Below are 14,451 nucleotides of genomic sequence, written 5' to 3'. Positions count from 1 at the left end.
TTTCAATACAGCACTTTGAGGTGCAATCTATTGCCTGAAAAGTGCTCACGAATAAATTTGATGTGATATGGAAAAAAAATAAAACAGTACCCCAATACCAAATAGGATCTCATTCACACTAACGGGGGTGGTATACTACAGTCACAGGGAGACCCACAACTCCAGCACTCCTTAGCCCACGTTGACAACTACGGCACATATGGAAGCTATGGAATTTCTGCATCCTGTTCGATTTGCGTCCTGAATGGTATGTTTGCTTGCTTCATTTTATTCTCATAGTCTTCATCAAATGCTAAAGCTTGCTTCGGTGTGAAATGATTTTTCCAATCACCAACATCACCTGTAAAGAACAAAGTAAAAAAAAAAGATTACTAGATTTTGATAAATTGCTCCGAATTGCTGTTTATGTGTTCCCATAAACGGGAAGCAGATTTTATTTGAAAACAACACTTAAAGAGACAGTGTGTATTTTTTAGCACTTCCTAGTGGGAAAAAAACTTCATTCATTAAATAGAAAATAATATTTCTTTAAATAATAAGCAAAATACATGGAACTATCATATTAACTGGCATTTTTTTAGATATACATAGGTCAAGGAATTTGCTTTTTTTCCCCACACAATATTGAGTACCCAAAAAACAAAAATCGAGCAAGTCAAGTCAAGTCATGTTTATTTGTGACGCCCTTAATTACAAGGAGTCTCTAAGGGCTGCACAGACCACAGATTATTGCAAACCACAGACTATTATTACACCATCCCCTGATCTAAAACCTACATGAGGGCAAGGAAAAACTCAAATTCCTCAAAATGAGGAAAATGAAGAAAGCAAAATGCTGGATAAGAAAAATTAGATGAAAAAAGGTGCGTTTTGTTCTAGGACTGCAACTAACGATTATTTTATCAATCGATTAATCTGTCGATTTTTTTTTCCTGATTAATCGATGAATCAGATTTTTCTTTTAAAAAAAAACACATTTTCAATTTCCTCCTCTTTATTCAAATATTGAAGTTTTGGACAGATAGAAAAATAGATTAAAAAAACAAACAACATATCAACATACTAAAATATAAAACAATACAAAAAAAGTGTTTTTCAAATAGCTTAATAAACAAAAATACATACAAATATATGCCATACACTACAAGTTCTTAGCTGGATCGAGAGGACATCCCCCAAAAAGTGGACTCGTGTTGCCCTCTGCTGGATCAAATTGATACTACAAGCGTGTCTCGCGACACAACAGATCTAACAAAATTCGTGACCATTACTATTTAATAATCAATTTTATCAATTCGTGGTTGCAGCCCTTGTTTGGTCACTTTGAGCCCCGATATTTTGTTATTTTTAAAACTCGTTTTCAGTTTCACTAAACAATATAGTAACATCTGCTGTTCAAATAATACACACTGTCCCTTTAAAAACGAAAAATACTTGACCCTTATCGATTTACCTTTTCTCATGAAGCTGGAGATGGACTGATCCAAAAAAGTGGTAGGAAAAAAGCTGTAGTTGGTCGTTGGGTTGTTTTTCATGTTTTTAAAGGTTGTCAGCTCCACAATGCGAGCGATGACCTCATCGGAGAGGGACAAATCTAGGTACCTCATGATTCTTTCCACTTCACGTCGAGGATTCTGGGAAGCAGAACGAAAAGGAAACGTTGCAGTCAATTAGGCTTTTACTTATATTCATGTTAGAACTTGTAAAATGCAAATTTGTCCCCTTACATTCATGATCTTTGGAAGTCAGGAAGCCACAAGAATTGACATTAGATTACTACAATGCCTTGCAAAATAATTACACCCCCCTCCCACACACACACAAGTGCACACATATTTTTGGGCATATTGCCAAATTTCTAACTTATAGATTAAAAACTTTAAAGTATTTACTAAGAATCAACAAGGGCAGGTCATCCAATGTGACCATGGGTCTTTTGGTTGCTTTTCTGATTAGTTATCTCCTTGTTTGGGTCGTGTGTTTAGAGGGACGGCCAGGTCTTGGTGTTTTTGCAGAGGTTTTAGGCTCTCTCCATTTTCATATTACTCACACAGTGCTGGGATGGATGTGTAAATGTTTTGAAATCTTCTTGTATTCCATTCTTGCTTTGAACCTTTCCACAACTTTATCCGGTACCTGCCTGGTGTGTTCTTTTGTCTTCATGATGCTTCATTATGCTGTCTGTTCAGGTGCATTTAAACTGAGACTTAATCACACATGTTTGTCGTTGTTAGTCATTTAGGTTCGACGTTGGACCATTCGGAAATCATCAACTGTCAGTTGGCTGAGCTGAGAGAACAGGGAGCCAATAGTTTTGCAACACCTATTTTCTAGTTTTTGCGTCCTTTATGTAATATTAAATGTTGATATACTTTGGTCCCACTTTTCATTTGTGTCTTACATGTTGTTGACTGTAAGAAAATATTTTCCATTTATAAACTGAAATGTGGCAATATGACAACAAATTCTGGGGGCGATACTTTTGTGTGGCAGTGTATCTTAGTCCATTCCCCTGTAATCCAAAATCCACAAGATCACAGGACCTGCAACACCACAGACTACCAGGGATCCCACTGACAAGTCACAATGCAAGGGTGCAACTTTGAGGCAGTTGTTACTGATAAGTCATCACTTCCTTTGTGAGGACCACCTTAAACGGTAACAATGACTGAAGGTGATTCCTTGCACTAATGCTCTATTTTAGCCTTAGGCCAAATGGAAATACTTTATACAGTCACAAATGTTAAGTTTTACTTGATAACAAAACCAGAGATAATAAACTTTTAGAAATGTATTAACTCACAACCTCTTTCATGTCTTCATAGAAGAGGTAAAGGATATTCCTCTTTCCCCGTTCCTCCCAGTAACGCTTGACATGATCGTACCAGGACCCCCATAACACTGCAAAGACAACATTCAAGTCAGAGAAACTGTTAAACAGTCCTCAACTCACCAGGACATACAATTTCCTTCCATAAACTTGTGGATGTAGCCCTCCCAGGGTCCAGTTTCGGGTAAGGCCTGATTCATTTGATGAAAGTAGTAGTAGCTCACCGCAGTGTCCTTTGCATTGCGTGCAATGTAGATAATCTTTAAAACACACATCCATGTCGCTGTTAAAGGGCATTTATTTGTTATCATCCCTGCAGGTTTTTGGCCACATAACCTTACTTTGCACTTGTTCTCCCAAAATCCTTCTGGGACCAACTGTAATGGCAGATGTGTCTTGATAACCCTTGGGGGATCCATTTTCTTCAGGAGTTCAAGACCTGGTGCAAGAAGCAAAAAGGTATTGATTTCTCTGCTGGGCATATAAAATATGCTTATCTTTTAGCTTATTTAGCTATTCGTAAAAACAGTTCAAATTAGATCGTCCTTTATTGTCATTGATAACAAAGCAGTGAACATTAGATTAGACATGGCACCCCAGGATAAACAGGCAAAAACGACTTAAAACAGAGGAATAAGATTTTTTAAAAATGTCAGGAAAGATATAGACAAGGCAGTGCTTGGGGACTGGCCTAAGTTGTGAGTGCAGAAGAACAAAAGTGCTATGAAAAATGTTGCAATTACATTTAGGAGCAAACAATATTCAAAATAAGTCAATAAATAAGATATGAATACCCATTTTTTTACGCAGAACAGGCAAGTCTTGTGAGCTTGTTTAGGGTGGTGATGGCCCAGGAGACCCTAACTCTTTAACCAAAACCTGTCCCTAAGCCTGTTATTCCCTGCATTAAGGGACCTCGAGTGTCTACCAGAGGGCAGCAGGTTGATGTCCTTTAAAATGTTGTTGGCTTTACTGCGGTATTACAAGCAGGCAATGTCGTCCTCCAGACTTGTAAGAGAGCAGCCAATGATTTTTTGGGCAATATTGATGACTCTGTAGGATTTTTCTGTCTACTGCTGTGCTCCCAGCATACAACTCGATGGTGCTGTATGCCAGTTAAAAGTTAAAGTATAGTAAGAAAATAACATTTTACAACAAAATTAGAATAAAAAAACATTTACCGTTATGAACTCCTGAGCCAAGGCTACTAATAACCACCTACACTTTGCCCCACTGTCACCTTTTGGGTTTGAATAACTGATCTAAATCTTTTTTTCTTAGATATATAAGGACATGAAGTTAGAAATGACATTGGTACTTTCACTGAAAGTGGGGCATTAGGCTGGAATCTGGTAAAGGTTTGTCCAGAAGCAATGGTTCTGTACAAAAAGAGTGCAGTACCATGATTATTGCTTTTCAGCAGCAGCAATATTGGACATTTTTCGCCGGCAACCTGCCCGACTCCTATGTGTGTGTGTTGCGTGAACTTGTATTTGTTACCTTCTTAGAACCATTTTAGGGTTTTTACTATTGTTGTGTGAACAAACATCCCTTACGTTGACATTTTGGTTGTCCTAACGTGGCTAGACACCTTTTGGGGGATTCAAAGTCTGTTGTAGAGTTAATATTTGAGTTAGAAATAGGGTAAGGACAGTACTTTAATGTGTATCTTTAACAAGAGAAAGCAAAATGGCTCAATCCCGTCTATATTTTGCTCAATCCCTTAGAACATTTTAGTCAGGGGCCACATGGTGGAAAAAAACACTCTCCTGGGGGCAGGACTTGTAAACGAGAAAGAGAGTAGAGAGAGAGAAATAAGGAAGGTAAGAAATAAAGTAAGAAAGAGAGAAAGTGAAAATAAGAGAAAGAAAGGGAGGAAAAGGAGGAGAGAGAGAAACTCAATGAGAGGAATAATATAGAAAGAACAAGAGGAGAAAAGGGAGACTTTAAGAGAAAGAGTGATAAGAGGGAATGAAACAGAGAGAGAGAGAATAAATAGGAGAAAGGTAATGAGAGAGACATCTCATCTCATTAGCTGTGCCGCTTATCCTTATTGGGGGTGGGCAGTTTATTCCAGCCATCTCCAGGCAGTGGGCAGGGGACACCCTGAACTGGTTGCCCCGCCAATTCACCTGAAATGCATGTCTTTTAGAATGTGGGAGGGTTTCCCGGAGGAAACCCACGCAAGCACGGGGAGAACATACAAACTCCGCACAGTAAGGCCGGTAGCTGGATTTGAACCCACACAGGAGGTTCCCACGACCGCAGATTTGTGCCGCACACGCGCTAACCACTGCGCCGCCGTGCTGGCCATGAACGGGACATAAATAGCAAATGATAGAGATAGAAAGAAGACCTGAGGGAAATAAGAGAAGAAAGGGATAAGGAAAAAGAGATAGACAGAAAATGGAGAGAGAGTGGGGGGAAAAGAGAAAATAAAAAAGACAAAGATAAATTGAGAGAGAAAGTTAGTCAAAGAAAGGGAGGAATATGAAAAAGAGAGAGAAATGGAGAGCAAAAGTGTGATAAAGAGATTGAGAAATAGAGAGAGGAAATGTGTGTGGGAATGAGAAATGGAGAGGGAAAATGAGACTAAGAGAGAGAAATAGAGAAAATGAAAAAGAGGAAGTGAAATTGAGAAAGTGAGTCAGAGAGAAAAAGAATGAAATATAGAGAGAATGAAAAAGAAATGGATAAAGTAAGAGAAAGAAAGAACAAAAGAAAGAAAACAAGAGCAAAAAAGAGGGACAGAAAGAAAGAGAAACCGGGACAAAAAAGAAAGGAATAGAAATCCAGCTACAATTGCTTTGGGAGTTGCGCCTGGCTTTGGCGACATCAAGTGGTCATATTTAAAACTGCAGCTCATATTTTTTTTCTTGCGCTTCACTCATTGTTGTCTCGCTGGGCAGATTAAATCTGATGGTCGGCCTGATCTGGCCCACGGGCCGCATGTTTAACACTTTTCCACGGCAAATTCGTTGTAAAAACTGGTCTACATCCCAGCCCACCAGTTTTTGTAAATAATGTATGAGTGCCTGAGGAACTACTCTACTGTAACGTGTTACTAGAAACTGTTTACACTGATGACAACAGACATATATATACATGAGAGTGCATGAATAACAGCTTTCATGTCTAATAAGTATTCTCGGTCTGAAGGTCTGCAAAGAATCTGAAAATCAACGCCCGCACTGAGGATTTCCGGCATTAATACTCAATCCTTAATTCCTGAGTACAATCTGATTGCACTTACCTGAATCTCTACAGTGACTGATAGTAGCCTCAAGGAAAGGGATTCGATTGCTAATAGAAGCTCGTCTGCAGTGCTCAGCATCTCCGTCATGAAGAAGTAGGTCAAGTATCTCCTGGGTCCACGTTGATCCTTCTCACCCAAGAGTACCAAAACACAGGAATTGATTGAAAGCACACATACCGCTAAATAATCCTTTATATTGAAGCTTAATAAACAATGCATGTTCACTGTTGAGACACTTTATGACGAAATTCCACAGAACAAACATCCAAAAGCTCTAGAAAAGCACCTTGAGCAATTCGATTGGGTGAGTGTAGGAATTTGCGTAGCTATACACATGCACTCCTCCTCACCCAGAGCTGCATTCACTGAAGGTTAATACGTTGGTATCCTTGTTTGCAGTGTTTTGGGACATTTTCACAAAAGAACTTTGCCCGCACCTTGTTTTGAATCCATTATTTAGGACAAGAATGACGGTCGAAATGAGCCTCAACACTCTTAAATAACTGCGGTAGGGAGACACATTTTAAATGGTATGTTGATATGGGGCACAAAACACAAAGGTTTCCGACCCTGTTTTAGAAGATGGACTGCAACTAGAATGTCTAGAAATACCCCTAAAAGTATTACATGCAAACAGAATCCCTAAAGGTCTGAAACAAGATCGAGTAAAGATGTATTCACCAATTTGTGGAACTCTCATTTTACTATACAGTGCATATCGAAAGTGTTGTCCCCCCACCCGAGAACGTTTTGTCAAAACATTTTAGGCTTTAAACTTAAAGCTTAAAAAAATGAAAATATTTTCTTTGATTCAACATGTGAGACACATGAAGTGGAACCATTTTATGAAGGGTAGGGCGCCGCCCCGAGACTGGGAGGTTGCTGGTTCAAGCCTCGGCCGAGTCATACCTAAGACTTACAACATTGGTACTCATTGCCTCCCTGCTTGGCGCTCAGCATTAGGGGTTGGTATTGGGGGGTTTGGTCACCTAATGACTCCCAACACCTCAGTTGGGTTGAGCGAGGGGGCTGGTAATCCCCTCCTCTGTATCAATCTCCCAGAAAGAGTCAGAAATGCGAATGTGTTCTTGACTCTAGCCACCTCCCACCAGGGGATATGGCTCTGGTATATATATGATATATTATATTTACATAAAAAAACTTAGAATAAATAACCAAAATATTGGCTCCCTGTTCTTTCACCTCAGCCAACTGACCTCAGAAGTTCCCTGATGACTTTTGAATGATCCAGTGTTGATCTAAATGACTAACAATGGCAAACAGAGTGGACCTCTATGTCATTAAGTCTTAATTTAAATGCATCTACTCTGTGATGGGCTCAGATGTCTGTGAAAGGTGACACCAACATTATGAAGACCAAATAACTCAGGCAGGTCCAGGATAAAATTGTGGAGAAGTTCAAAGCAGGAATAGGTTACAAGAAGATCCTGCAATATTTACAATTCTCCGGAAGCACTTTGCGAGCATAATGAAAAAATGAAGGGATAATTAACTACCAAAACTACCTAGAACTGGCTGTCTTTCTAGCTTTCAGCCCAAACAAGAAGAAAACTAATCAAAAAAGCAACCAAGAGACCCATGATCACATTGGATGACCTGAAAGCATATACAGAGCTAAGGCGGGACAATCCCTGTATAAGACAACTATTAGTCATACGCTGCATGAATCTGCTCTTTATGGAAGGTCGGCAAGAAGAAAACCCTTTTTGAAAGAATACCATAAAAAGGCCTGTTTGGCGTTTGCAAGAAGCCACATGAGAGACACAAAAACATGTAGAACAGGTTGCTCTGGTCGGATGAGACCAAAATTAAAACTTTTGGACCTGAGAATTTGGAGGTAGTTCACCTTCCAACAGGACAATGACCCTAACAATAGAGCAAAATGTACAATGGAATGGTTTAAAACTAACAATATAAAGGTGTTAGAATGGCCAAACCAGAGTCCAGACCCCAATCCTATGGAGCATTTGTGGAAAGATGTGCTCTAAAAGATCTGCTCAAATGTTCACCATCAAACCTTAAGGAACTTGAGCTGTTTTGTAAGGAAGAATTGGCAAATATTTCTGTTTCAAGTGGGTAAAACCTATAGAGACATCCCCCAAAAGACTTGTAGTAGTGATTCTACTTGTGAGCACAATATAAAATGTTCAATAAATTTTGTTTCTTTTTATAACTGGGTCTCACCTGTTGTTGATTCTTAGAAAATATTGAGTTTTATATCTATAAATTTGAGGCCTGAAGTATGGTAATTTGTCAAAAGGTTTTTGGGAGGGGGGACAATACTTTTACAAAGCACTGCAAGTCGTCGAAATAACATTGCCCAAAAATATCAAAGGACCATAGAAAGAAGCGAACTCACCGGATTTTGGGTAGGAGGCGACGAGAAGGTCGGAAGGATGAGGACAGAAAGCAGAGACAGCATCCAATTTTCTGGCAACTGCGTCTGACAAAAGAACTCCTTTTATTGTCACACCCTGGCACCTTTTCCTAATGGTCTGGTCATTTGCCATATCGACTGTCCAAATGTTTTCAGTGTGCAAAAAGAAGTTGATGTTGCTTTTTTTGAACGAGTGTTCTGACGGAAGTCCTCATTCCTTTTGTGGATCTACAACTGCCCGTACAAATATATAGTATTTAGAATAGTACGTTAAAGTTAATGGTAATTTGTGTAAAAAGCACCACACCTTAACGTTTTGGGCCGTAGGACACTAAGCACTTAAAGGTAACTTTATGCTTCAAATAAGGATATGCAGAACTTATTTGGACATCTTTATGTGAACATTGTATGTTGAACATGTTTGGTTGTTCAAAAAAACTATATTTTTACCTCAATAAAATAAATTAACTATTGAATCAATATTCTGAAACATATAAACTGCGTTTTTAAACACGTGATGAAACACATTGCTAACAATTGCGTGTACTGTATCGTATCATTTCAGACTACCGTATAAAATATAAACCTTATAAATTTATACAGAAAATTTACTAGCTGCAGTAAATACATAGCTTATACACTGTAAACAATGAATGTTTACGCAATTGGTAGAGGAAAACTGCTCGTTTTAAATTAGTTTCCCCCCTAAGACATATGATCTTGTTTTTTGAGTAAACTCAGAAAATACTCACTCGATCTATGCAAAATTGAACATTGAGCAGAAAGGCACAAACTCTAGTAATGTTAAGTACTATTTTTTATTCAGAGGGGTGAAATGGAAAAAATGCTTTTGTGTGTTTTTTTAGTCATTACAAAGAAATTAGTCAAACCATGGAATACCAATTTATTGTCAGTCTTGAGTTCTGAAGGATAAATTGGCCGTTTTCATCTTATTCTCATAGTCCTCATCAAATTCTGATAACTGCTCCGGCGTAAAATGATTTTTCCAATCACCCACTTTTCCTGTTAATAAAGAAAAGAAGAAAAAACTCATTGGCCTTGGTATAAAACAGGGGTGTCAAACTCAATTATACAGAGGGCCATAACTCAAACCACACCTTTGGTCGTGGGCCAAACAGGATGAATATTTATTGAAAACACTTTCCTTTTAAAAATAAATTAAATAAATAAATAAATATGAATTTAAAACAGTCAGGAATATTATTCCATAATAAACAAACATAAACATTAAATGAATTAAAAATCGTTGCTCTCCATAAAAAGATCTCCTGTCAAAATGAAAATATGAAAAAAACGGAAAATACAAATAAAATTTGTGCTTTTCACTTTGGGAATTTGCTTTGGTGAAAAACATCTCCATATTTTTCTTTAACTCTTCAACTTTCTGTATCTTTTCTCTGGATTCAAGGTTTTTCAGCTTACTCTGAAGTTTTGTCTTGTAGTGCCGTTTTACATAAAATCCCTTAATTACGGCCACAAAATCTCCACAAATAAGACAAAAAATCTCATTGTGTTTTTTTCCTAGCTGTTACTTTTTTCTTTTTGTTCTCTATTTACTTTTTTCCTTTGTTTCTTTCTTTTGTTTTTGTCTGGCTTTTTTCTGAAATTTTCCTTCTTTTTTCTCTTCCTTTTGTTTCATTTTTCTCAGCTTTTCACTACTTTTTCATTTTGGTATTTTTTTTCTTTTTTGTTCTATTTCCCCCTCTTCCTTTAAGTCATTTTGTGCACAATTTTACATTATATTTGGTCGTGTAGGGATTAAAGAAGCAAAAACAACCTGAAGAGCCCTTTGGGACCCGAAAGAGCCGGTTCTCTTTAGTGAGCCGAGCCGGAGAAGCCGGTTCTCGAAAAACTCCACTGACTTAACTCAACTTCGTTCGACATTGACTTCAAAATACCGCATTTAGAAAACAGCGTGAACCCGTGTATTTTTACCTTCATGCACTGTAACTTTGACTTAATTCGCTTCTTAATTAGCAATTTCGAGCCCTGATTTTTGTGAGCTGGCTAGATTTTCTTGTGCGCTGAGAATGTGCGGGCAGTGCGCGATTGCGCACGCGCGCACCTTAGAGGGAACATTGTTCATAGACCCGGGCCATTACAGTAGATATATATAAAAGGACTTCACGGGCCAGTTATGATTGTATGCCGGGCCGGATGCGGCCCGCTGGCCGTGAGTTTGACACATGTGGTATAAGATGTCCTTGGTTGACTGGCGAAGGTGGATAACAATCGGTTTATTGAGAATGAGCGATCGATCACTTGTAAAAAACACTTGACTCTTGGTCATTTACCCTTTCTCATGAAGCTTGAGCTGGACCGGTCAAAAACAGTATCAGGAACAAAGTCGTAGTTGGTCGTTGGGTTCTCTTTTAGATTCTCAAATTTGGTCAGCTCCACAATGCGGCTGATGACATCATCAGTAAGAGACAAGCCCAAGTACCTCATGATTCTCTCCACTTCACGTTGTGGATTCTGGGAAGGGGAACACAAAATATACTCGCTTAGACACTAACAGTATAGTCAGAATGCACATGTTCTTCTTGAGGCCATGGTCCGAGGAGAGGAGCATCCTTTACATGGCGCCACTAAAAGGCTATCACTTTAAACAAGGTATGTTGAGACAATAAAAGAAGGCAATGACAATAGGTTCTTCTTTGAACTAATGGTCTATTTTAGCCCAACTCCACTTGGAAATACTGCTTATACAGTATATGAAAGATTTTGCTCCTACCCAAGCACCCCAAAATTTTTTCGATTTGTAAAACTCATTCCCTTAAAAGTTTGTGTCTGTAATTTCAAAATATTCTACTTGCTTATGCCATCTTATGGCTGAAATCGTCATTGCAGCCTCTGTCAAGCTGCTTGTTTGGCGCGTACATGTACGTGTTTCTCTTAGATTCTCTTAGATGCGCTCATATAAACACTTCCTTCCTTTTAGGGGGTTTGGGTTGGCATTTGTACTGTATTTGAAACTGTCCTTTCCGTACTATCACCATTTTCATCCTAGAAAAGAAAACCACGAGCATGCGCATGAAATTACTCTCCTCCCCCCAAAACCCCACTGCCTCCTTTCCTCCAGCCTAATATGCTCCGTGGCTGAAACACCGATGTTGAAAGTAAAATAAAAGAAGATAGGTGTGGTGAGAAAAATCAAATAAAGGCTCTTTGAACTCAGTTGAGCATTATTAATACATATTAAGATTAGAAAAACATATTAATTTTGAAACTATATTAGTACACTTCATACTACGCAACACACCTTTAGTAAAGGACAGGATAGGCTTGAATATGATGACAAATGCTGGATTTAAAGATACATATATGTAAAACAAAACAAAAATGAGCGATGCAGCATCAAGAATTGTCGTCAATGTCTGCGGATGGGAGAGTGCGATTTTTTTTCGATTGTATGTCAAGTACATCTGAGAAAATTGACAAATAAAAATAGACTTTAAAAATACTCTTCTGCCTTGAAATGGTTCAGTGCATTTGATTGCTGGCACCGCTCACGCTTTCGCTTTCGCTCTGTCACTTGGGGCATAGCGGCGGAGTCTGTGGAGGCTCTGGCCTATTACAATGAGAGTGGTGGACAGAACAGTAAAATGAAGGAAGAATCAAGTTGTTTTGGTTTTGCTGGTCATTCTGTCTTTTTTTTCTTAAAAAATATATACATATATATAATCATACACTCACTGGCCACTTAATTAGGGTCCATGCTCGGAATGGGTCGGACCCCCATTTGCCTTCAGAACTGCCTCAATTCTTTGTGGCATGGATTCATCAAGGTGAGGAGAGTTTGGTTCCTATTGACATGATGGCATCACACAGTTGGCGCAAATTTGTCTGCCACACATCCATGATGCGAATCTCCGTTCCACCACATACCAGAGATCCGTGGACTGTGGAAGCCATTTTAGTACAGTGAACTCATTGTCATGTTCAAAAGAACAGTCTGACATGATTCAAGTTTTATGACTTGCTGCATTGTCCTGCTGAAAGTAGCCATAAGAAGTTGGGTACATTGTGGTCATACAGAGATAGACAGGGTCAGTTACAATACTTAGGTAAGATGTAGCGTTGCAACGATGCTCAATTGGTACCAAATGGCCCAAAGAGTGCCAAGAAAATGTTCCACACACTATTACAACAACACCACCAGCCCAGAACTGTTGATACAAGGCATTATGGATCCATGCGTTCATGTTGTTGATGCCAAATTCTGACCCTAGGCAACATTTTCCTAATTTTCTATTGTCCAATTTCGGTGAGCTTGTGCAAATTGTAGCCACAGTTTTCTGTTCTCAACTGACAGGAGTGACATCCTGCGTGGTCTTCTGCTGCTGTAGCCCATTTGCCTCAGAGTTTGACGTACTGTCCGTTCAGAGATGCTCTTCTGCCTAACTTGGTTCTAACGGGTGGTTATTTGAGTCACTGTTGCCTTTCTATCAGCTTGAACACGTCCGGCCATTATCCACTGACCGCTAGCATCTACAAGGCATTTCCGTCCAGAGAACTGACGCTCACTGGATATTTTCTCTTTTTCAGGCTATACTCTGTAAACCCTAGAGACGGATATGTGTGAAAATCCCAGTAGCTCTGCAATTACTGAGATACTCAGGCCAGCCCTTCTGGCACCAACAACCATGCCAGGTTTTAAGTCTCTCAAATCAGCTTTCTTCCCCATACTGATGCTCGGTTTGAACTGCAGGAGATTGTCTTGACCATTTCTACATGCCTACATGCAATAAGTTGCCGCCTTATGATTTGGGTCACGGCTTTACGAATAAGGTGGGATGATGGTTCCTTAGGTCACACCAGTCGAGAACCACTGGCATACATAATAAAGGCTTTTAAAACCGGATTTACACTACCTCTTTCATGTCTTCATAGAAGAGGTAAAGGATATTCCTCTTTTCTCGTTCCTCCCAGTAACGCTTGACATGATCGTACCAGGAGCCCCACGGCACTGCAGAGAACAAATTCAATACGTTAATTAACCTACTCAAACAGGCCCGATCTCACCAGTTCGTACCCTTCCCATCCATAAATTTGCGGCTGTAGCTCTCCCAAGGTCCAGGCTCAGGACAGGTCTTATTCATTTGTTGAAAGTAGAAGTAGCTCACCATTGTGTCTTTGGCATTGCGTGCAACGTAGATTGTCTTAAAAAAAAACAATAGGTGGATGTAGAAGAGCAGTTCTGTATTCTCTCCGCTGCAGGGGTGTTGTGGCATATACTTACTTTGCACTTTTTCTCCCAAAAGCCTTCAGGGAGAAACTGAAATGGCAGATGTGTCTTGATGACTCTTGGGGGGTCCATTTCCTTAATCATTTCAAGACCTGATGATTTACAGTAATATATAATCTATGTTCTACTGGGTACACATTTCTTCATGACTCAACCTGTATCTTGCAAGTTTTTTTTTCATTTTGAACGCTATTATACAATCTAATCATGAAATCTCCTTACCTGGTTTCAGGGATAAATGATTAATATACTCAAGGAAAGGGTGTCGGTTGACAATTGGATGTTGTCTGCAGATCTCATCATTTCCATTATGAAGGAGCAAGTCTACTATCTCCTGTGCCCATGTTGTCCCTTTTAATCCAAGCATACAAGATCACGTCGCTTACATATCGAGGACGTCAATGTAATTCACATCAGGCTATCATGTTGGAAGATGGTCCTGAATGAGTTTAAAATTGATTCTATATCTGCTACTTAATGACATTGTTCCAAGTTTAAGCAAATATCTCAAAACGAGTTACAAGAGGAATCATGAAAGATGACATACCTGATTTCGGGTAGGACGCGATGAGTAGGTCGGACGGATGAGGAGAGAAAGCAGAAACAGAATCCAAGAATTCGGCAACTTTGTCATAAAAAAGAACTCCTTTTACTGTGACCCCATGACAGCGACTGATGACAGTCTGCTTGGTTTCCAT

At 39.2% G+C, this 14,451-nt stretch overlaps 2 protein-coding genes across 2 annotated transcripts; both read right to left on the bottom strand.

Moving 5' to 3' along the window:
- Nucleotides 1–88: 88 nt before the first annotated feature.
- On the bottom strand, nucleotides 89–8,617 carry LOC148347753 (sulfotransferase 1 family member D1-like). The gene is made up of 7 exons (XM_088324281.1): nucleotides 8,467–8,617; nucleotides 6,084–6,212; nucleotides 3,172–3,269; nucleotides 2,964–3,090; nucleotides 2,807–2,901; nucleotides 1,454–1,634; nucleotides 89–340 (listed from the first exon to the last, which is right to left on the bottom strand). Exons 1-7 carry the CDS (start codon nucleotides 8,615–8,617, stop codon nucleotides 207–209), a joined length of 915 nt encoding a protein of 304 aa, XP_088180407.1. The 3' UTR covers nucleotides 89–206.
- Nucleotides 8,618–9,394: 777 nt separating this feature from the next.
- On the bottom strand, nucleotides 9,395–14,451 carry LOC148347752 (sulfotransferase 1 family member D1-like). The gene is made up of 7 exons (XM_088324280.1): nucleotides 14,301–14,451; nucleotides 13,976–14,104; nucleotides 13,748–13,845; nucleotides 13,541–13,667; nucleotides 13,380–13,474; nucleotides 10,800–10,980; nucleotides 9,395–9,507 (listed from the first exon to the last, which is right to left on the bottom strand). The coding sequence occupies exons 1-7, from the start codon at nucleotides 14,449–14,451 to the stop codon at nucleotides 9,395–9,397; spliced, it is 894 nt and encodes a 297-aa protein (XP_088180406.1).

This window comes from Urocampus carinirostris, chromosome 19, assembly GCF_059441175.1.
Source record: "Urocampus carinirostris isolate Australia breed hairy pipefish chromosome 19, RoL_Ucar_1.0, whole genome shotgun sequence".
Lineage (NCBI taxonomy): Eukaryota > Metazoa > Chordata > Actinopteri > Syngnathiformes > Syngnathidae > Urocampus > Urocampus carinirostris.
Note: the sequence above shows the minus strand (reverse complement) of the source record. Positions and strands in the feature narration are given on the sequence as shown.